Genomic DNA, 23,781 nt, shown 5'->3' with positions numbered 1-23,781 from the left:
CTGCTCCCTATCGCTCCATTCGCGTTATACGTATATATACAAATGATTCATTTGCTCATATTTATACATTAGTCCATTATTTGTTTCCTGCCGACATAATGAAGCAATGTTGACCACCTTGAGTGTTTCCTGGGTGTCGATATAATAGCTAGGGCTTAAAATTGTTGGTTTTACGAAGAAAATGTTTAAAAAAAAATTACAATTAAGTTTGGTCTGAATTTTAGTTAATTGTCCTGTCTGCTAATTTACAAATGGAGCACACCATTTCCTGTTTTTCTTGGTTCGTTAAAAATTCCAAATTTTAAGAAAATTTAAAACTCCTATAATTCCTGAAAAGTGGTCTGATTCCAATTAACTTAGCATTTTTGTAATCTGCTCAGTTAGACGAATCAAAAAATTATGAAGTGATATCATACTATTGGAAAAGTGGGTGAGTTTTTCCTAATTAATCCAACACAAAAGTTTTGTGGAAAAATCGCTGCAGAAATAGTGCTTAATTTTTTCTAACATTTTTCAAATCAATAATTAATTTAGAAATTTCAATTTTTCTGGTTTGAAAAGGAAGTATATTTAAAAAAAACGTTTGCTGATTAGGTGCAGAAACAGTTAATGTACAGTATAGAACGTAAATAATAACGATAAATTTCCTCATTTGAGTTAATAAATATTCATGCTGGTATTTTTGATGTTACACAACTACAAAGTTGTCAACCATTCACTCCTTGACACACATTCCGTTTGAATGATTAAGTTTTAGAGGTATTTGTATAAAGGCTGAGTTTCGGTTTCTGTCCAAATTTTATTATTGAATCTAGTGGAGTATTACAGAGAAATTTTACTCTCAAGCCAAACTAAAGGAAACACAATGTAAAATTTGACATAGGGCAAGCTTATCAATATTCAGTTCATGCTAACTATATAAAAGTGGCACCATTCATTCCACTGACAAAGATTTTCAGTCGACCCTTATGGAATATACAAACACCCCAAACTAAATATAAATCTGAATTTTCGCATTTTATCACACGCCACTGCACTCCAAATTTAAAAAAGAGCTGTGCCAGAGTTCGATTTCCTGTGTAACGTTATATTGCTACAATTTGCAAAGAGACTTAATCGCGGCGTGCAGCGGCTCTCTCTCATTTCGGCTTTACATAGACAGGTAGCCGCTCTGGCGAGAACGGCGTCTGCCGACCAGATAGGCGATTAGAACGATCACCACAAGACCAGCTAGGGCGCAACCAACAACAATTGGCACGATGTCCGCAGTGTCTCCAGCCTGGCACTCGCTCGCTGAAGCAGAGAAAAAAATCATGGTTTAAAATAGTAACAAATTACTATCAAAATACTGGCTGCACATTTAATGAAATTTATTTTCCTTTTCAACATCTTAAAAATTATGTACATGTCTAGTCTTCATTAAAAATCCCACAGCAGGTTAAATTAGAAATTATACAAATACATGAAACATCTGATTTAGATTTCAAAGCTTAATTTTTTAGTCTAGATGTTAGTATTTGCACTCTAGAAAAATATTTTTTTGCTCTCGGCAGAATGCAAGAAAAATTATAAATAGCCCTAATAAAGCCAATTCAAACATTGTCTGGTGAGAAAAATTGCAATATGTCACAGAAAAATAAACATCACCTTTTTCATTTCAGAAACTGAGAATTTTAGCCAGAAATGTGAACTGAAATTAGATATTTCAATAAAAAATTCAATTAAAATTGCAACTTTCAAGTGTAAAAAAAAAAACAGAAACTCTCAATTACACAATTATACTAGAGCTTTCAGCTAGAGTAAAATGGTTTGTAAACAGGAAATTGGGTTATCTTGTAGATAAGACGAGTGCTTTTAGATGCAGTCCAGAAGTGATGGACTTTACATTAATGTTTGAAAATTCCAAACTTAAATATTTTTCAAGAAAACCCGGGTGACAAAGAAAACAAAAATTACCTGATCCAAATTTGCCGTCAGTGGCAGTGTGGAATGCCTGAACCTGGAGATCAGACACTTCGAGGATAGAGTTTTCGGTCAGGTTGAACTTTTCAGCAGGCGAGCATCTGTAGGACATGCCAAAGGGAATGGGAGGAAGTTCCACATCCTCCGACTCCAGGACAACCAATTTCTTATCTGTAATTTGTGATATTAACGGTATGAATTAAATTGATAAAATACAGAGACTAGATTAACCCAGAAAAATGACTGTGAATTGTAGCGAAGATTTTCAATTGAATATTTTTTATCAGCTCTACTAATATTTCTTTATAGTTTATAACTTCGTTTTGGGCCAGGCTTATATCAAGATTGTTGACCCTGGACATTGTTTTCAAGTTTTAAGCGTCTGAATAATTTATCCCAACCAAATTAGAATAAATTATTGATAATGCAAATAAGAAGGCACCTTTTTAATTTTGGCTTAAATCAGAATGAAATTGCATTGAGTTTTTTTTCTGAAAGAGGGCGTTAAAAAAACCGCCATCAAAATAGATTGAAATGGAAAATTAAGCTTGCTTTTTTACGAAAAATCCAACAATAAAACACTTATTGACACCTATTTTCTAGAATATTTACCCATCAAAACAACGTAACCATTTAAAATATTATTTTTGAAATTACCTGTGGGATTGGGATAGACGCTGACAGCAAGCTTAGAGACGTGGTAGGCTTTGGTAGTCGTATTGAGAGAGAAAGTAATGTCGATTTTGTCAGACAGAGTTTGTTCGAGATCAGCAGGCGTCCAGGAGATGCTAATGCTTTGGGTTTCGTTGTTTTCGCACGAGCCACTGGCACTGGAACCAACGGCTGGCACTGTCATGTTTGCGACAGCAGTCTAAATAAGAACAATTAATTAAAAACAAAAACAGACAGGTAATTTCATGAAATAGTCGAAATAGTTTAGCTTTGCAAGTAAAATTTTAAGAGAAAATCAGTGCAGCCTTCATTGCATTGTATAATTTCATTCGAGTGGTCAGAAGAAGATGCAAACCTTGTTGTCAGCAGTGGTGTAAGTGACAGAGATCTGGATGGTCGCCTGGAGCATCATGCAGGTGATGTTATTCTTGTCGGTTACATTCCAGTTTCCGATCTGAGCAGGAGCAGGGGTGGTAGGAGCAGGGGCGGGGGCGGCAGTGGTCGTTGTTGGCTTTGGTGTTGTGGTGGTGGTGGTCGTAGTGGAGGTGGTTGTGGTTGCTGGGGTAGTTGTGGCAGCTGGTGTCGTTGTTTCAACGGTGGTCGTGGGTATTTCTGGGGCCTGTGTTGGTAGCGTATCACCCAGCGCACCTGAAAGTTAATTTAAAATTTATGAAAACCAAATTTAATTTATGAATATAATTAGATCGATTTAGTTTGAGAATTCACCAATAAAATTGGGGAGGTGGTTAGTGCCGGCAATAGATGGCGCTACCGTTAATTTTAGTGTTTTCAGACCGCGGGAAAAATGATACAAAATGATGTTTCAAGGAAAAAAATCTTGCTATCGTTTCTGCTGCAATTTGCTAAACTGATTTTGGTTTTCAGCAAGTAAACATAAGTCTTTTTACGCCACGAAGACGCAGGATTGAAGCTGAAATCACAATGTAGGAACCCGAAAATTGAAAATAATCAATGGCGCTATCTGTTGGAGGCTGAGAACACTTAGAAATATCCCATTATTTTGCAAAATTGTTATAGCGGGATAACAATAATTGCAAAAATCTCAATTTCAATAAAAAAGGAGTAAATCATTAATTAAATTAATACAAAATACTCAGCATTTTATAATATATAAAAAAACCATTAAGTAAATAAAAGGCGTGACTGATAATACAAATAAGTATGTCGATAACAAAGTTTACTTACAAATGGGAGCTGCTAGGAGTGCCGTGATGGCGAGAAGTGTTGTCAAAGATCTGAACATCCTGTCACAAGGTTCTTTCCCGGCAAGCTGAAATGATATTGCGGTTGCAATGAATAAATAATTATAATAATTTAAATAATGCAGATGGGATGGACGGAAGGCTCAATTACATAATATAATGTGATCTGTTCACTTGTCCAGCAGAGAGTTCTGGATTCAGAGAGTCAAGGTGGTTTTGTGCCCAACCCGAGATCACTTCGTCTTCGTGTCACATGCACACGAGCCTCAGCGTACTGTGTGCATAATTGCAATAATTTTGAACACAAATTGCGCATTAACTCAAAGACTAAAATACGCCTGGTTAAAGACAACGAAACTAACTCAATATCAGCGAATAAAAGCTGGGATTTTGAAATCATATCAAAAAAGCTAATCCATGTAACTTAAGACGGCGTAAAGACTGAAATTATGTATTGAAACAATCATTAATAATGGCGTCTGTGCTGTTCAAAACAAATCGCTAATCATGTCGGCAAAGAACCTTCGCTGATTGCAGGTGATTCAAGTCACATGACATTGGAATTAACGGACAGTTCGATTGATAGGCATTTCGCAGAGTTACTTACACTATTATAATTGCTTTCTACCGCCTCGGTGAGCCGAAAAAGTGCAGACTTCGGGAGCTGACCCTTAGGAGAAAAATACTAATCCAAACTCGCAATCATGTGATTGTGACGTCATTCTCTGCCGCAGCGGCGGAGCTGGAGAGGGGAGCCAATATAGATTTGAGTGTACCTGGCGCGATGGCGATTGCCGCCTAGCAAGGAAGGAAGCTTGGATTTTGCTGGCAACCTATCAAACTTTGCACCGACAATCAATTTGACTCGTTGATTTAATGATTTAGAGCGGAAATTATTCGATAAGTGATTTTAATACATTTCCTCGTAAACTTGATGATAATTTTGTTCTATGTATGAATGTTTTATGAAGCTTGAGGAACGTGAGTGTCTATCGGTGTAGATGATGGAAAAGGCATTGTACATGCTTTTTTATTTTCGGGTGTATTTATATTCTTGTGGAAAATGTTACGCATCGTTTTTTAAGAGATGCTAGTAATAGGCCACACGCAGCCCTTTACTGTTGTGTGGCACAGTTTCTTACCATTTTTCAAGGCGTTTACTGCGAGATAGTTCTAAATGTTGGCGGGGACTTCACGTTGCTTTTTTTTAATTAGCCTTTTGCCTAGATATCTTGTTTGTGAAACGTAACTAAAATAATTTTTTATTGCGATGAATTAAAAGTAATAAATAAAAATAGCTTATTTTAATTACAAAACTTTTTGGCTCAAAACAAAACTAAATTACATCGTCAATTTGAGACCGAATATTTCAATTTATTTTACAATTAATTTATGATTATAAACACAGAAGCTTTACTCACACCTGACTTAAAACGTTGTAGTATGTTGAGGGGAAAATCTAATTCTCATCTCTATCAGTTAAAAATATTTGTAAAAAAATTACAAAAAATGACGTGGTCATCAGTCAGCGCTTGAACCTGCCAAATATTTTGTCTATAATTCCTTTACTTCCTTTACCAGGTGTTGGTATTTTCTGCCAAAAATGGGTCGTATTTAAATGGTTCACCATATCTTCAAATGATTCTACACAAGAAATGCAATCGGGAATGGGACAAAACGACATTGGATGCTTCTTCTTTGTGAAGTGTATGTCGAATTTTCTGAAATGATGGTAGCAATGCCTGCATTTCACGTGGCATTTGTGGAATGGCACCATCCAATTTCCGGCCAAGACCTCGAAGCACATGAAGCAATGGAACATCCCGATTCCGTCGCCGTGCACTCTGGAAACGTGAGTACTCTTCTCGTTTTTCATGAAGAGGTGCTTGCCACAAATTTTGCACTGGTCGAAATCGAATAAGTAACCAAGAACTCCATCTCCTAAAAATTATGTTAATTTTGGTTGAGGAATATTTTCTCGCTTTTTAAATTATTAATTTCATTTTCTGCTGACATTGAATAAAATCCAACAGAGAAAAAACATACTTTAGTTAGGAAAAACTGTAGAACCACCGTTAAAATTTCAATTGAAATAACCGAAATTTTTCTTAATTTTAGGATGTTAAATGAATGTCACTCTATACAAACCTGATGGAAAAAGTCTTTTGAAATATTTGGTCGATTCCGGCGTTACAAGGATTTGTGCCACACTGTAAAACGTCTTGACCGTCACTCTGTTAAGAAAATTTAAATTGATTCGTCAGCAGCCAATAAGAATTTTTTACTTACTCTTTCTCTTGAACGCATTTATTACAAATTCTGGCAAACACGCTGCTTTGAACATTCTGGTACAAAAGAACATGATGACCATTACTCGTTTTTTCACAGTAATCGCACTCAAACTGTTGATCCATTTCCATGCTGTAGCTATGGTACCCACGCACTGAACTGCGAAGCAATTTTGTAGAATATAATATACATGTATACAAATTTTATTCACATGTTTTGAATTACACTTTTCAAATTATATTGTTTCTCTTGCATTTTTGTTTGCTTTTATATGAGATTTGTTAGACTATTTTCACTTTGTTCCATTCAGGGCTGAAACGTGAAATAAATGTTATCGTAATTAATTCAAAATATTGACGCTTTTCTCACAATCATTATTTATATTGATTTCAATAACTCCGAAAAGCAATTTCAGAGTTTATATTAAATATGTTGAAAGCCAAAATATAGATGAATAGATGACATAGCTATTTCCATTTCAGTTCTAATAAATTTTGTTTTGAGATAAACTGTTTCAAAAGTTATATTGTTTTCCGTCATAAAATTAAATTGAAAATTATAATCTACCAATCATATGAGGGAAAATTGCAGTGCTGTTTTAATATAATAAAACTTGAACTTCCACATATTTATTAGAAATTTTATTTAACTTGATGCCATAAGTGGACAGTGTTAATATGGCCAAAAAGTTCTTCAAACGACGTGCAAACGTAGAGACAGTCTGCGAAAGGGCAAAAGGAACAAGGGTGAAAGTTTTTGAAGTGCCAGTGAAATTTTCCAAAAGGCAGGTGGCAAACTTTGCATCGAACGAAGCAGACGTGGGAGGCTATATTTTCAGCTCTGCCGCCCACATTCACGACTCCCAGGCATTTCAAGCAGTTGAAGTTGAATACGCCCGCGGGCGAATTATTCAAGTGGGTGTTTTGGACATGGACAAAAAGAGACTCTCTTCTAAATAATTGTGATCCGCAAATTATACACATTTCCAGTTCGTATAAGCAGCCTATGATATCATCAGGTCCTGAAATAAATCGATTTTTTAATAGGAATTCTTTTTCACGTCTGATACTGTGGAAAGCAGTATTTTAATTTTTAACTAAAATAATATATTGAATATACGATGACCTACAAAATTTAGTAATAAATTGCATTAACCAGTACAGGCTAAGTTGAAATATATCATTAAGCATTAAAAATAAAATATTTTCATTCTGTTCTTTTAAAATCAATAATAATTTAAAATTAAAAGTTCATTTGTCAAATTTTTTTAAATTAAAGTAATCACCTGTTGCTGCACAGTAATTTTCAAGAGAGGAAACAGATTCTGTTGTCTTCGGGATTTCCATTTTTCTGTGGAATGTGTCGATTGTCAGTCTGAAATAAATTTATCAATCGCTACATTATTTCAAATTTGCTTCATGTATTTACCGTGAGGACAAGTAGCAGTAGAGGCAAACCTTAGCAAAAACCTTGTTTTCGACGCCACGGGAAATTTCTATGAGCTCTGCCGTCTTGAAACTAAACATTCCCTCACAGAAATCGCATGTGAAATGCATACTGATTTCTCTTTGAGCTCGATCAAATGAAAAATTACCCATTTGAGGAGCCATTCGTTGAATAGACATCTTTCAGGCAAAAGAGAAAAATTAAATTGTTTCTGGTGTCATACTACAAATATATTTTAAAGATAACATCATTTTCCTTTCAGTAGTGGAAAGAAAGATATTGTAAATATTTACGTAATTTGATTAGCAATGAAAAACATATGGTTAAAATGCTGAACAATGTAGCATGGCTAAACTATAGGGACCGGGATTAAAATTTAGGAGCAGTTATGGCCACTCAGAATCGGACGAAACATTTATCCAGTTTTTATTAAAGTTTTTTTAAGTTACCCTTATTTAGGTTAAATAACCATTTTTTGCATTTCTGATTGTTCCAGAATTAAAATGCAAGTTTAGGAATACAACTATATTTTCTTATTTAAAACTTAAAAAAATATATTTCATTTGAAGTATCGGATTTTTTAGATAGGTTGCGAGACTGCATCCGCAGGATTGCAAGAAGATTACAAATAAAATCTCTATCAGAAAATAAAACGCTGGACAATTATTGTCAATTTTCAAGTCCTCACGGTGGTTTCCTTATGCCACAAATGGTCTTTGTAAAGATGAGTAAACAATTCCTCCCTCGTCTCGTAAATGAAGAGGCAATCTGAGGTGGGGCAAAATTTGCAGGGGTGTTCGAGTCTGAAATGGTCATCGTATTTCGCGAATTTTCCACGGCAAATGTTACATTTAACCAGGCACTCGTGACACATAAAAGCTAAGCTCTTTATTTCATGGTCCCGCAAGTCAATCTCCTCCGAACAAATCGAGCATTTCAACACGGCAGGGAGGTTGGCGTGCGCTTCCTGAAGGTGGATCCATAGAGTCTTTCTGGCAAAAAATTGCACTCCACAGATGTTGCACTTGTTTATTCTGGCGTAATAGTAGCCTATGGTTCCTCCACGTTCTGTAATTTTTGTTTTTAATTAGTTTTTGTTAAATTTTTTGTTTTTATTAACGAACACTTGATGGATTTTTTAAAATTAAATTAGGTCTGTTCAACTATAAACCCCAATGTGTTAGTTTTTCACCAATTATTTAAAAGTAAAATACACATTTCAGTAATTTAAAAAGCCCTTTTCCCCTTTTTGTCATTAAAATGAATTTTTAGAATAGATCTTTGAGCGAAAATATTGCTTGTTAATTGGAATAAAATTACTGGCGATTACTAACATTTTCAAACTTCAAAGAGCCAACCAAAGTTCACTAATATTTTCAAGAGAAATAACATTGTTTTAAACTCTCTTAATTAAGTGACAACAAAATATTCCATAGAAAATTATCATACTTAACGAAGGCAGCAACATTTGCATATGAGGGTCTAAAGCTCTGGGCATGATAGTTTCCGTCAACCTGCAAAAGAAAAAGTTTTCTAAACAAACGCGTATGAGAGGAAATTCTTGCTAAATTAAAAGTATTTGCTATGGGATTACTTAAAGAATTATGCACATTACCGTGTATCTGAGGCGCAGGAAACACACACTTTAGCATACAACAACCTACTACTCTTTTCAATACCCAAGTACATTTTAATTGGAGAGCTGCGGAAGAATTCGCGTTGCCCGCAGAAATCGCATCTGGAAATCTTTGCTCTGAAACTTTTCCACGAAGATGAAAATGATGGCATCGACTGCAAATATTTATAACTCATTATTAAAAATTTTAACGTAAGATAATTGCAAACTATTGGAGTAATTGCAATTTCTCGTATTATAATTTCTTACAATAATTCCGCAAAGCAGCAGCTCGCTCAAAAATATCCCTTGGATGTTCAAAAGGTATGGTGTTCTACAGTTGAAATCGTTGGGTGTTTGGTGACCGCTGGAAATTTCACAAGCAGGCACTCGGGTTTTCCTCTTTTTGGCTTAAAAAAGAAGAATAGTTGCTCGTCAAGGAATTTTAGACGAGCCTCAAAAGTCTGTCATTGTAGAGGGCAATGTTATCGTATTTTCAGTTCGATAAAATGCCTATTTTTACTAGTGCACAAATACGATTAGTCGAACTTTTGTTTACTGCTAATAAACAATGAAAAATACTTGCTCATCCTGGAATATGTGACCTTTTTATCTCATTTTCAAGTGTTTTTCGGCCATTTTGGACTCTGCAAATGCTAAAAACCAAATTAAAACACGGTTTTGCTACTGTAGATAGCACATTGAAAATGCATGTTGTATAAACATATAAGAGACATAAAATATTATATTGCCTGTTCTTTTTTCAACTTGATGACTTTTGGAATTCCAGTCTGGCATCCGACGACGCAGAGGAAAACATCAACAAATTAAGCTGAGTTAAAAAAACAGGGTGATGCGCTTTTTTATAGGAAAATCCTGGGGTTTTCCAAATCAATAACTTATTTTAAATGGTTGAAATTAGGCTGTAGTAAAAATAGCTCTAGAATTATACTAACAGCAAGATCGAGAGGTTTTAGATTACAAAAACAGCAATGAATTTCGTAAGTTGTTTGCCTTTTCTAACATGGTTTTATAATTGTTATTGACTATATATACATAATGCCATAACGTATATAATATGATTTTATTGAAAAACTGTGAGAGTAAAAACAACTGGTGCGCCCATGTTATCCGTTCGCGGTGTTGTTGGGACCCGGGTTTCAGCATTCGTAATAGTGCAGTGTGCGCCCTTCCCGGTCCTCGGACGGGGATAAAAAGAGCAAAAAAGGAAACAATAGAGTTAATTTCTTTATGCAAAATTTCATTTATTTATTTATTATTTTAACGAACGAAACACAAAAAGCATAATAATATATAAATTATTTGTGTCAAATTGAAATAAATTTCAGTTCCTATGATTTATATATTGAAAACCCCGACAAATTTAAACAAACTGTATATTGAGCACGCTGAAAGCTTGTCTAAATTACATAAGTTAAGCTTTCAGTTACTAGTGTTCACGGTGAAAGCGATGTCGGTTCTTCAATCTCATCCATCAACTCCGAACTCTTCCACAAGTGATCCGAGTCAAAATGAACAAACATTTCTTCGAAAGAAGCGAAAACTTGGAGGCAGTCATAAATCGGACAAAATATACATGGGTGTTTGATTTCGAAATGCTCGTCGAATTTTGAAAAACGCTTATGACAAACGTTGCATTTGACGCTGCATTTGTGATACTTGAGCATTGCCACTCCTTTGACAACTTCAGAGCACTTCAGACAGTTGAAAAGGCCGGTTTCATCCGCATGCGTATTCTGGATGTGCTCTGCGAGGCTCACTTTCTTGCTTAGTCGCTTTCCGCAAATGTTGCATCTTTCTAATTCGTGCAAAAAGCCTAAGATTTCGTCCCATCCTGGATGAACATTTTATAAAAAATTGTTCGATTCTTTAAATATGGTTTTGCAAAAGTAATATTATCTATTCCACGTTTAATTACCTACGACGCAAAATTTTTTGAAAAAAGAAATTGATTCTGGCATAATAGGAATTTGCATCGTCCTGTGAAACGAGTTGATGGTCACCCTGCAAATTGAAAATGGAATATAACATATAACATTCCAATATTAGTCAAAATATAGCGTCTCACTTCATGGAACTGGCGCAGAGGTGACATACGCGGGCGAAGATCTTGTTTTCGATCCCTTGGAACAAATGAATGGGGGAGAAATCCCACGTTATTTTGCAGAAATCGCAGGTACATAGTCGTTGCTCTTTCCCTCCTTCTCCTTTTTGGGTAATTGATGTGCTCGCCATTGTACTCGCTGCCTGCTTCAACGGTAATTCCATTTACAAGTAAATTTATTGTTATCCGTTAAATGATACAAAACAAGGTCATCAAGCAAAGCCAACAACAAAATTTACCTTCCTTAATCTTGGACAACCTAATCATCTTAAATTTTTGCTGTGCTGTTTTAAAGAGTGACAAATTTTGAAGTCGAGCGTTGATAAAATTGGAAAAGATATACGGTGACAATTTTATCGATTTTACCATGACTGATTTTTAAAAATACGATTCTGCAGTAATCTGTTGGCATTTCTTAGAAAAAATATTCTCATTTTATTGTTTTCTTGTGAAAATCGTGCAATTAGTGCGGTTCCTCTTGAAAATATCACTCTTTATTATGTACGAAAATTACATTAGATTTAATTGCTCTTTGGGTGTGTTTACCTTTAATTTAAAATTAAATGGCATTATCTTAAATGGCGTTTAGAAGTCCTTCATCGATTGTTAAATAAACTAATAATAAAATATTTTCCAAAACACCAAATTGAGTTACTAAAAAAAGATGCACTCACAGCAAATGAGAGAAGTTGATCTTTGAAAAACTTAAAGATGCAAAATCAACTCCACTAAAAAGTTTAGATTATTTTTTTATATTTTTAGTTTCCTGTAAAAATTGAGCAAATTGAACCCTAATTTTTTTAAAAATGAAGTCCAGATCCCTCAGGTTGTTACAATGATCAGTATTTAAAACTTAATACGTTCTATAATGAGTAGTTTTTCTGAAAAATCAAATTTTCACGAACTTTATTATAATATATGCCATTCCTGACCGCAGAAGAATTCTTCCGAATTCTTCCCCCTAGCTGTTTCGCGGGCTCTCGCGATTTACTTACCAACCGGCAGAGGCGCCAGCGGCACAACTTTGCCTTGCCCTATTCCCATGTGCATCACCACGCAAACACACGTGTGTTTTCGTAGTTGTTTCGTATTTTGACTCATTTAAGCTTAATATTAAGCTGCAAAAATGGGTAAAAAGGCGAAGATTGGAAAACAGCGGAAGGATAAATACTATCAGTTAGCCAAGGAAATCGGTGAGTTTGAACAAAAGGCCGTGCACACCGCATTAAAAACTAAAACCACGTTTAAAATTCTGCAGGCTACCGCTCGCGTGCCGCTTTCAAATTGATTCAACTGAACAGAAAGTTCAGTTTTCTACAAAAATCGAAGGTCTTGGTCGACCTTTGCGCAGCCCCAGGAGGATGGATGCAGGTGGCGAAACAAAACATGCCGGTGTCCAGCATCGTGATTGGTAAAATCATTTGAAATTTTTGGTCTAGGATGAACATTAATATTTTTTTGATCAATTTTATTTTAGGCATCGATTTGTTCCCAATCAAGGCGATACCGGGGTGCATCTCAATTACAGAAGATATCACAACGGATAAGTGCAAAACGGCTTTAACTAGGGAACTCAAAACCTGGAAAGTTGACGTTTTTCTTCATGATGGAGCACCGAATGTTGGTTAGTTTCTCATAAGTAAATCCTAATGCTTGAAGTTTTAATTTATTTGGTGTTCCACAGGTATGAACTGGTTACACGACGCCCATCAGCAGGCATTGCTCACCCTTAGTGCTGCGAAACTCGCGTCACAATTCCTCAAACCTGGAGGTTGGTTCGTGACCAAAGTGTTCCGGTCTAAAGATTACAATGCTCTCATCTGGGTGTTGAAACAAATTTTTAAGAAGGTGCGATAATCACATTAATTTGGTATAAAAGTGGAATATTAATGTGCTTTTAATCAGGTTCATTCAACTAAGCCTCAAGCGTCGAGAAATGAGTCCGCGGAAATCTTCGTAGTTTGTCAAAATTTCATTGCTCCTCACAAACTGGATCCAAGGTTCTTCGATCCTAAGCATGTGTTTGAAGAGTTGGAGTTGGAGCCCAAGTCAGCCAACAGCATCTTCCATCCAGAGAAGGCGAAGAAGGCCAAAGCCGAGGGCTACCCTGAGGGCATGTCCTCAATGTACAGGCCTATTTCGGCTTTGGAGCTGATCATGGCTGAAACTCCAGTCGATCTGCTGCAGGTTTCCACAGAGGTGAGCCTATTTTCAGTAACAGTTGCCTTTTATTCAACTTGTACCTGGCCCTGAGTGAAAATTATGGTTGTCATTGCATAATTTTGCTGGTTTAATCATGTCATTTTGACTAATTTTTTTCTCTCATTGCAATTTGTAAATATATTTTAAAAATTTTCAGATCACTTTGGATGACAAACGCATTGCAAATCATCCTCGGACAACTCCTGAAATCAAGGAGTGCCTCAAAGACATCAAGGTTCTTGGCCGCAAAGATCTGCGACTCTTGATGGCCTGGTGTGCGGCCATGAAGCAATCGATTGCTCCTCCTGCTCCCAAAGAAGATGAAACTGCCAAAGAAGCAGAGGAGGAAAGTGAGGATGAAGATGAACAGATTGATAAGCATCTGAAGGAATTGAAGGTGGGAGTTGTTTTTAAGTCATCGTAACTATTTTTATAATTATTATTTTTATGTTTCTCAGGAAAGTGAAAGAAAAGAGTTGAAGAGGAAGAAGAAGACAGTGCTGAAGGAGAGGCGCAAACTCCAGCAAAAGCTGGATTTGAAAATGGTCTTCAAAGGCGATGATGGTCCGAAAATGGATGATGATGAAATGTTTGAGTTGAAGACCATCAAATCAAACAAGGTAAATTTTAACTGGAATATTTTATGGAGGGATTAATTTTGAAAATTTCTGTTCAGGTCCTCAATAAAATTGATGACCAAAGACCAGATGAAGTTGCTGAGGAATCCGAAGAAGAGGACGATCAGCCGAAGAAAAAGCGGGAAGCCTATAATCCTACTAAATCTCGGCTTGATAAATCTGGAAGGTTAGATAAATTTACTATACATTTTATTGCAAACATGAGTTTATAATTTTTTCCTTAATTATCACTTGAAATAATCAGGGTTACAATAGACCCTTGAGTTTTTTTTAAATGCAGTGCACTGGTTTTTCTTATTTTTTTCAATTTCATTCCCTGGCAACTTTTGCGCTTATATTTTTAACATTTTTTATGTCATTTAAGTCGAAAATTACAGCAAATTTGTGAAAAGAAACTGAAGAAGTAAAATTTTCATAATATGAGCTCAAAATAGTTGTAGAATTTGATTAATTAGAAATTAGGATATTAAAATCTTGAAATAAAAAGCTCATTGCATTTATAAACAATCATCGTTCTGCTGATTTTTCCTTGCAGTTTTGCCCCTCAACTTATTTTTTAAACAATATGGGGGATATTACTTTTCAAAACCCAGTAAATAAATTAAAATGTGGGAACTTTAATCAGTGCTTTGCAAACATAAATATGGCTTAGACTTCTTTGTTTTAATTTCTCATTGGTGTTTTTCTTTGTTAAATTAATAATAGTTAATTTATTAATTTATCACTCTTGTGCTTTAGGTTTTATAAAGAGAGTGACAGTGAAGCCAGTGAGAGCGAGGAGGAGGGGGAGCATTACCTGACCAGGGTGGAAGAAGGTCTGGGTATGAGCGACGAGGGCGAGCTCAGTTTTGAGGAAGCAAGTGGCGATGAGGATGAGGAGGGAAATGAGAGCAATCCTCTTATCACCGACCTGGACCACAGAAATAAGAAGGAGAAGCGGGTGCACAAGGCCCAGCTTTGGTTTGAAAAGGACATTTTCCAGAATGGTGAAACCGAAGCTGATGAAGATGTCGAGCTGGATGCGTTGGCTGCTGAGCTCAAGTCGAAAGGAGCGAAAATCATTGGGAAAGAAGCTGGTGATGAGGAATCTGACTATGACGATGATTCTGATGATGAAGAATCGACCGCTAGTGACTATGAAATGCCGCAGATGCCGCGAAAAAGGGCCAATGAGGACTCTGCTCCCTCCAAAGGTGGAAAGGACGATTTTGAAATCGTCCCGAAAGGTATGAACAATTTTTACTTCATTAAATAAGAGCTTTATCTCATTTTCATTGATTAATAGGTTTCTGAAAGCTTGTTTATATCTTGATTTAAATTGAAATCAACTGCTTATCACTAAATTAGTGGCTTTTTAATTTTTGCTTTCAGATGACGTGAAACGATTCAAACTGGATGAGGAAGGATTGGCTCTCGGCTCGATGATTGCCCTGTCAAAAAAGAAGAAGCGTGACATTGTTGATGACGCCTGGAATCGCTTCGCCTTTAATGACGACCATCTGCCAGACTGGTTCAAGGAAGATGAAAAGAAGCACATGCGTAAAGATGCCCCAGTGCCTAAGGTAATAATTTAGCACACGTTAAGAGACCTCGGAAATATTAAAATTATATTTTAGGAGCTGGTTGCGGAAATTAAACAGAAGCAGCGGGAGTTGGATGCCAGACCCATCAAGAAGGTTATTGAGGCGAAGGCCCGCAAGAAGAAGAGGGCTATCCGCAAACTGGAGAAGGCAAAGAAGCGTGTCGAGTCCATGTTGGAGTCCTCGGAAGTTTCCGAGAGGGAGAAAGCCCGGCAGATCAAGCAGTAAGTGACAATTTAATAATATTCCTGATCCCTCCTCTTTGTGACCTTTTTAATTATTTAAAATATTTAAATTTTTGTAATGGTCAGCATGCTGTTTTTTATGGATTTTCAATTGATAATTAAAACACTAAAAAATTTCTTTCAGGATGTACAATAAGGCTGCCGGCAAGAAAAAGGACGAAATTGCGTATGTCCGTTCAAAGAAATTCTCGGCCAGTTCCCGCACGAAGAGACCGCATGGCGTGAAGGGACGGTACAAGGCTGTGGATCCTCGAATGCGAAAGGACACGAGAGGCATGCTCAGGGCCAAGGGTCTGGTCAAGGGAAAGGGTGGCAAAGGCGGAAAGGGAGGCTACAAGGGCGGCAGGGGAGCGAATAAGGGAGGGAGAAAGAAGACTGGAGGCAATAAAAAATAAATTGCAATCCATGTTGGTGTAAATTAATAATAAATTTCAAATTAATCTGTAATTAACAGTTAGTTTTATTCATTGACATATTATTCAGTGTTAAATGGCGCAAGGGCTGTCCTCAGCAAGGAATGTAATATAGCAGTATGGTCCTTGGGCTCGGTCAGATTGTGTTCTGATTGGTGGGGCAGACGAATTTCATCTTCAGACGGATCCACCATTCTCATGCACACGTCGGCAAATTCCATAAACAGGGGCTCTTGCATGGCTTCTTCCATTGCAGCTTCAGGCGAATTTATAGAATTGATGTTCGTCAAAATGGTATGGAGATGGGGGTTACTCAGCAGAGCCTTCAACTTGTCTGATTCTCCTACAATAAGTATTAAAAATATTAATCATCAGGGTCTCTGGGACAGATCAAAATTATTTCCCAAAGTTTTAGGGGTCAAATTATATTTTGTTAATGTAGTCGAGGGATTTGGTCATGAATAAAATTTATTATTTTTTCAATAGCAGAGATATTCCTCTTATTTTTAAATTAGGAAAATGTTTTAAGGGGTGAATTAGATAGTTGTTGATTGCACAATAAAGGATATTATTTTATTTTTGGGTTTCCCTTATACCTAAGCGTTCCAGCAATTCTGGTGGAACAGTGTCATCAGTTGGATACTCATACGACGTCATCTGTGCTGAAGGCTGTGGGGCTGCAATCTCAGCTTCTTCCTGTGGCGGTTTGCATACATCGCTGTTTTTGTGGTTTTTGCAGCAGGCGACCGAACAGCTATAATAAACTCGTTTTAATATTGAAAATTAAAGTTATGAGTACGGTTGGGAATTTAGGACGAAAAACTAATTTTTCAGTTTTCAGAACGTCTTATTTAATTTGTAGACGCCCGATGAGCACGAATAACGCGATTTAATATTAGCTCTTTACGTACAGTTTGTGAGCTATTTTACAAAAATTGTTGCAAGCTTCCATCTTCAAATTATAATATAGAATTAGGTGCTGTATAGAGGGGCTGCAGGTTCAAAGGTTCTCTCAGCCAGTTTCGAACTAGATTTAGATTTAGATGCACCTGATTTAGATACGATCGTAATATTGAGTTGTTGAAAAAAGAAACATTATGTACTTATTGAAACCCCTGATTCATGGAAATTTAAGGATATCGTAAGGGAAAAGTGATAGACAGAGTCTAAACCCGCCTAATTGCAGTTCAAAACTGTCTTAACAGTCGAATTCTTTTGTCGAAATATCATAATCCTCAAAAACTTCAATTCCGTCTTAAAAACCTTAAAACTTACTAGGGCACACGGCAAGTTGGGCATTTGTATTTCGAGTCCTTGGCTCCGCAAATGACACAGATTTTCTTCTCGTATTTCATGATTAATTAATAGAGGTTAGCTAAATTCGAGGCGTTACTTTACACAAGAAATTAAACTCAACGTGCGAAGCTGTGCGAAGCGTAGCAGTCCGCGTGGTGTATGTACATACATAAACAAAGAACACATGTTCAGGTGGGCGTGGCTATTGAATTTGCGCTTGTGCGACGCAGAGTTGAATTCTACTACACATTACAACAACAATTAGAAACCAATCCACTAAAGACACTAGTCGGCATCGCCGATTAGATTAAAATCCAGTGTCAACTCATTTCCAGAAGATGGATATTCCAGAAAAACCGGACAAGAAGATCAGCGAACTCTACAAAGAGGGATTTCTCGGCCTCGAGAAAGTGAACAACAGCAGTGAAGCGACCAACAGTGGCAGTGTCCAGGTAAAAACATTCCCTTCACTCGCATTTAATTCAAATTAATTTCATTGACGTATGTGTTTCAGAGCCAAGTGAGGCAGGCGCAGAAGGCCCTGGAGGACTGCACGCGGTTGGTCTCGACCGTGGACATGTTCAGTCCGAACGAGAGCATCGAGGAGGTGTCCAGCCTGAACCTGCGATACCTGCTGCTTCCCGCCCTGCTCGGCAAACTGACCCTGAAGTTGGCGACCGACGCCAGCGGCCGCTTCGAGGTGGTCAAGCTGGCCGACGCTTATTTCAAAGACTTCCTGCGACGGTGTCGCGACTATGGTGCCGTCGACCACGAGACCGTTGCCATCTACCTGGAAGAGCAGGACGAGCAAAACGCCGGCAACGGCACTGTTGTGCCCATCGTGAGGGACAGGAATCCAGACCTCACCGCCATGGTGCAGGTAACTGTTTCTTATTGCACAAACAAACTGTTGAATTAATTTTAAAATTGAACAAAAGTTAAAAAAATTATAGTCACACTTTTTAGCTTAGACTTCCACTGGGTTGCAATTTTCTTAGAAAATTAATCATCAAAACATTATAATTTGTTTATAAATTAATTTAAGGCGTGTGGCGTTGGTTTTTCATTTATATATTTTTTTACAGAAAAGGAACGACAAAATCAGGAGGTTCCAAGAGGAGAAGGAGAGAGAGAGAAGGCTAAAAGAGTTGCAGGAGCTGGTGGAGAGGGATGATGCTGACGACGAGAGGGTCAGGGAGTACCACATGACTCTGCTGAAGAGTAATATCGCCCAGGCGCTGGACGAACTTGCTTCCTTGCAGCAGGAGAAGAATATTCTGCAGCACATGGAGCGCTTGAAAAAGGAGTCGGCTGGTTACGACGAGGTGCGTTATGAATTATTCTTTCAACTATCGCCAAATTCTAACAATCAAAAGAATCGATTGTCCAAGGGATACCCTGACTCCAGGGTTCGATTTTTTACTTGTTTTGGTGGTCATGTCTGACCTCTGGGTGACCCAAATCATGTTCCGAGGCTAAAAATCAACTGATTGTGCGATTTTGATCTTCTCCTCGTTTAGCTGAACTAAAAAATTCCCTTTTTTTCAATCTTTGAGCCTCAGTATCTCAAAAACTACTACAGGTTGATCCTTTCAAAAAAATCTAGGGTACTGCACACACACAATTTTGTCCCATACTTCGAAAATAATCTAATGGACCCCTCTTGAGAATAATTTAATTAGGAAAAAAACTAAAAAAAATTGCTCAAATTTTAATTTTTTAATGCAAATGTGTAAATTTTTGGCCAGCTAATAAGGCATCAAAGGTTGTCATTTAAGCTTCGAAATAACTTGAGATATTCATGATTTTATGAACTCTGGCTGGCCCGTTTTTGTAAATATCACCCTGATTTTATGTTAATTAGTGAAACCTGGAGAACGTAAAAACTCAAAATAGAATCAATTAAAATTTAAAATTGCAGACTATGGTCAAATTTTACATGTAAACTCATGATTATAATCTGTTGCAAGGTGCCCCAAGGACAACGGCCGCCGAGCAGACGCCCGCCTCCGCAGAGACAAGGACTGAAACCCGTGATCATCACGAAAGACCAGGCAATGAAACAGGTTTTCGGAGCTGGCTATCCGAGCCTGCCAGTCATGACGGTCGACGAGTTCTACGAGCAGCGCGTCAGTCAGGGAAAGTATGTTTGCCCATTAAAATTAATAAGTGAAGTATTAAAATCCGTGGTCATAGGTTTCCTGGAGGTCAGGCGGCTGGAGGCTGCGGCTCCGGCGGCTGCTCCCACAGCCACGGCCATGGCCAGGAGCAGGATCAGGCAGCTGGAGCAGAAGTCGATCAGGTGGTCCGGGAGTATCAGCAGGAAAGAGATGACCCTGAGCTTCTGGCCAGAGACAGGGCCATGGACGAGTTTAAGGACGATCACCGGAGAGGCGAGGGCAACAGACACAACAGGAGTTGAGCTTTTATCTCGTTGGTTGTTGTTGTGTACAGGATGATTTATTTTTAATTAATGGCTATTAATCTGATCCCTCTCCGTCTAAAAATAAGTATTTTAAGGCTCATTAAAATAGATAAGAAAATGTACAAAAATCAATCAACCTCTGCAGTTTGTAGGATTGTTGTATTTCTTTGATGCGAATAAAAATAAATACCTTCAGGCTTTTCTGACTAAATCGAGAATTTTATTTGTAAAAACAGGGGAAATCAAACAAAAGAATTTTGTAACCTTTCTGCCGAGGAAGATATTATAGAACTTCCTTCACTTTTGGGGTTTGTTGGTCCACCATGGACCATTGCTCAATTATCGCCGCCTTTTTCGCTCAAATTTTGAGCCAGCCGCAGCCACCAGTTTTTGCGAGCCACGTCAGCCAGCCGGGTACTATTTTAAAAAAATGCGACTTCAATTGCAAAGTTGCCGTTGTCAAGATTCTCATGTACCAATTATTTTCTGTTTTTCACGTGGTGTGTCGCTAAATTCATGGTTGAAACCTTGTAATAATATTGATCACTCTTAAGTGCTTATCAATCCACGAAAAAATATTGAACAATAAAAAATCTAAATGTATTTTTAAAAAGGATTTTGGGACATTAGGAAATGTATTCAAATTTTGTCCCATGTGTGAACTTCACAAAAATTTTCATAGAGCTTTGAATTTTTTCGAGAAAAATAAATACTCTTAAATAAAAAATAATATTTTTTATTTTCGTAAATTTTCGCAACTCGAAATCTTGGGTTCTAAACAACAGAATTACAAAAACTAGCCATCATTGAACTCATTTCAACCTCCCCTGACGAGCTGAAGGGTTTAGGGGTGCTTATTTTCCAACCCTGATTGATATAATAATTTTAAAACTGAGGAAAAAGCTTTTGAGTACATTTTTAATAAAACCAAATCAAGGGGTTGAAAGGATTTAGAACACCTTAAACTATATTCAGCTATTCAAGACGTGTCTAAAGGTACCTAATTTTTGCAATTCTGATAGTTAGAACCCGAGATTTGGAGTTAACAAAAAATACAAAAATAAGCGGTGGCGCTCACGTGCAGGGCAAGCTATTCTTCTCTACCCCCTAACACCCTGAGTAGGGCGCTGCAATTCGCTATGAATCATACTGCTTTGACTTCTCCTGCGATCAACGCCATAGCCACGTGTGCGTGCAGAAAAATAATCTTGCCCATCTAATTTCTTCAATTCAAACGTGAGTTGTTAATTTTGCTTGTTGCCTATGTACTTGGTTATCTTTTACTTGAAATTTTATTTCATATCCTCCTATTTTGGATGATTTATTTTCAAAACTATGAGGAAACATCAATTTTTCTGCTTTGCCACAGCCCCTTGTGGCTCAAATTGGTAATTTTCGCTTATGAAGGGCTTGAAAATATCTTCACTAATTTGAGAACAAAACGACGAGGCATGTATTTTCTTGAAATGTGTTTTACTGAAAGAACTGCTGTACGTTATTAGAGCATGTGAAACTAATTTTACTTCACAACTTTTCAATTTGTTAACCTTATTTCCTCCGGCGGGACGGCTTTGCCTTTATAGTTTAGGCATACACGGCACTGGCTTTATTTTTTTGCAGCTGGCCAGTTTTAATAATTAAAAAGAGTCATATCAATTATTAATAGTAGCTCAAAGATTTTAACTACGCCATTTTCTTCTCGCGTCGGGCAATTTCCATTTTCTTTTTCGACTGTTTCATCGGACCTTGCGTGTCAGACACAGCTTAGTTTTAATTAATCAAAGTCGCGAAGGACGCTGGCTGACAACATGAACGAAAATTAGCCATCTCGCCTGAGAAATCAAAGCCACAAATAATTTCATTTAAATGAGAGTTAAAAAAACTCACATAATTTTTTTAAGTGAGTCCAAATAATCCAATTAGAATTGTTCATTCAATTGAAAGCCATGCCTAAAAGGTTTATGCTATAAGGAAAAGTTTAAAGAAAAATATTTAATATATATCATGCACCAGTATAATATATAACCTTCTAGAATATTTGGTTTGAGACCGTTGGGCTCGCAAGGGAAAAAGGTTCAATCATTCCTCAGCAGGGGGTGCGACGCCATTGAACAAGGTTGTTTACTTCAAAAGAACCAATATATCCAATATATAGCACAATGTGTTGTATTGAGGCTTCTTTTATCCTCTCCCAACAGGATCTGTCACGAACGTACCATTAAGATCCTCTCTCCCTCGATTCTCCCACATTCCAACATGAGTAAATTCCGGGGACAAGAAGAAAAAATAACACGCAGATTATTTTTCAAATCTAAGAATACATTTCGATTGCGTTAAATATCTTAAATATTATATGTGCAGTGGCTGAAGCACGAGTCGTGTCCACTTAAACTGCCGCTCTCCTTTTATCAGCGAATGAAATTGTGTATTTGATGGGATACCACGTCAATTTTCATGTATCAAACAGTGTATAATATTTAGTACTATAATTTATTTATGGCAGCATGGTATAATAATTTTTTGCAAGTCTCAAACGAGATGCACCTGCTACGCGAGCTGTATAACCAAAAGGGGTTATATACACCAGTCGCGATTCTTTACTCGTCATTAAGATTTTGTGCTGTTTAGTTTCCTGCCATCGGAAATCGTAGAAAATGAGCGTGTATGCTTGCTGCTGTTCGCAAGGAACTGCACGTACACACAATATGCTTGCTTGCGGGCGGTGACTCGATCAAGAAACATGTTTTACAAAATAGGGAAACCTGACTAACAACGAAATAAAGCCCATAAAGACAGTAAAAATTTTCAATCGAGCTGAAAAATTCTGCGATTTTGAAGGATAATTTAAGAAAGCTTATCAAGGGTCAATAATTTATATATAAAAAGCAGGTTTGCTGATCACAAATTTAAACCGATTTTAAGTTAATTTGGAAAAACTGAAGTGGACAATCCGTGAGTCAACAAAATTGCTGCATTTTGTCAGATTTTAATTGATTGCTCGATTTATAGCAGCGATGTCAATTTATTAGCTCTCTGCAGCATGTTTCAACTGTCGGGTTGTTTGTATATATTTCTATCTTGAGTGTTAATTTTATCCGATTTTAAACTAAAACTAAAAATTTTTATAGGGCAAATTAAAATGGCCGATGAAGTTGTAGAATCGAGCACTATCAGCACTATGAAACTGGACGATTTCAAGTTGGAGAGCAGCAAGAGTTTAATGGAACGCACCGTGGAGGAAGTGCTGAAGAACGCCTCAACTCAGCAGTTGGATTCTCTACGTAAGTTACAATTTTCATCCTGACATATCTTCGTGCTAATTACGTTTATCGTCTCTTTTAACAGCTATCACCCTACAGCAGGAAGTGGCGAAAGAATTGCAGAGCCAGTGGTGCACCGAGGAGGAGGATGTGTCAGCGAAAAAATTCAAACAAAAACTCTGGTTTTACAAGACCGTCCTGAAGTATGCTCAGCCAAAAGAAGTGGAAATCGGAGGTCTGATGTCATTCTGTCCGGTGGATTTGCAGAAAAAGCAGCTATTGGTGGTAAATATTAACAAATTGTAAATTATAGTTTAATTCATTAATAGACTAAATTACGTATTCGCCAATTGCAGATCTTAAGATGGATTTTAATCTAACTTCCGAAAA

The 23,781-nt window shown here is 37.1% G+C and overlaps 4 protein-coding genes across 5 annotated transcripts; 2 read left to right on the top strand and 2 right to left on the bottom strand.

Moving 5' to 3' along the window:
* Window positions 1-779: 779 nt before the first annotated feature.
* On the bottom strand, window positions 780-4,619 carry LOC135934524 (lysosome-associated membrane glycoprotein 1-like). Of its 2 annotated transcripts, none has more exons than XM_065476343.1 (6): window positions 4,465-4,619; window positions 3,841-3,925; window positions 2,990-3,282; window positions 2,620-2,833; window positions 1,957-2,133; window positions 780-1,293 (listed from the first exon to the last, which is right to left on the bottom strand). In XM_065476343.1, the coding sequence occupies exons 2-6, from the start codon at window positions 3,896-3,898 to the stop codon at window positions 1,151-1,153; spliced, it is 885 nt and encodes a 294-aa protein (XP_065332415.1). In that variant the 5' UTR covers window positions 3,899-3,925; window positions 4,465-4,619; the 3' UTR covers window positions 780-1,150. The 2 variants fall into 2 exon arrangements, with proteins under 2 accessions (XP_065332415.1, XP_065332416.1); XM_065476344.1 differs by lacking the exon at window positions 4,465-4,619 and adding an exon at window positions 4,009-4,135.
* Window positions 4,620-12,374: 7,755 nt separating this feature from the next.
* LOC135934519 (pre-rRNA 2'-O-ribose RNA methyltransferase FTSJ3) lies at window positions 12,375-16,444 on the top strand. Its single transcript, XM_065476339.1, has 12 exons — window positions 12,375-12,525; window positions 12,591-12,743; window positions 12,810-12,956; window positions 13,017-13,180; window positions 13,238-13,531; window positions 13,692-13,931; window positions 13,993-14,154; window positions 14,211-14,338; window positions 14,911-15,398; window positions 15,544-15,734; window positions 15,789-15,976; window positions 16,122-16,444. The coding sequence occupies exons 1-12, from the start codon at window positions 12,459-12,461 to the stop codon at window positions 16,390-16,392; spliced, it is 2,493 nt and encodes an 830-aa protein (XP_065332411.1). The 5' UTR covers window positions 12,375-12,458; the 3' UTR covers window positions 16,393-16,444.
* On the bottom strand, window positions 16,434-17,862 carry LOC135934526 (zinc finger HIT domain-containing protein 3). Its single transcript, XM_065476345.1, has 3 exons — window positions 17,686-17,862; window positions 17,007-17,164; window positions 16,434-16,753 (listed from the first exon to the last, which is right to left on the bottom strand). The coding sequence occupies exons 1-3, from the start codon at window positions 17,763-17,765 to the stop codon at window positions 16,473-16,475; spliced, it is 519 nt and encodes a 172-aa protein (XP_065332417.1). The 5' UTR covers window positions 17,766-17,862; the 3' UTR covers window positions 16,434-16,472.
* Window positions 17,863-17,922: 60 nt separating this feature from the next.
* Window positions 17,923-20,342, top strand: Tap42 (immunoglobulin binding protein Tap42). The gene is made up of 5 exons (XM_065476340.1): window positions 17,923-18,158; window positions 18,221-18,586; window positions 18,792-19,031; window positions 19,677-19,849; window positions 19,903-20,342. Exons 1-5 carry the CDS (start codon window positions 18,045-18,047, stop codon window positions 20,126-20,128), a joined length of 1,119 nt encoding a protein of 372 aa, XP_065332412.1. The 5' UTR covers window positions 17,923-18,044; the 3' UTR covers window positions 20,129-20,342.
* Window positions 20,343-23,781: the final 3,439 nt, after the last annotated feature.

This window comes from Cloeon dipterum, chromosome 1, assembly GCF_949628265.1.
Source record: "Cloeon dipterum chromosome 1, ieCloDipt1.1, whole genome shotgun sequence".
Classification (NCBI taxonomy): Eukaryota; Metazoa; Arthropoda; class Insecta; order Ephemeroptera; family Baetidae; genus Cloeon; species Cloeon dipterum.
Note: the sequence above shows the minus strand (reverse complement) of the source record. Positions and strands in the feature narration are given on the sequence as shown.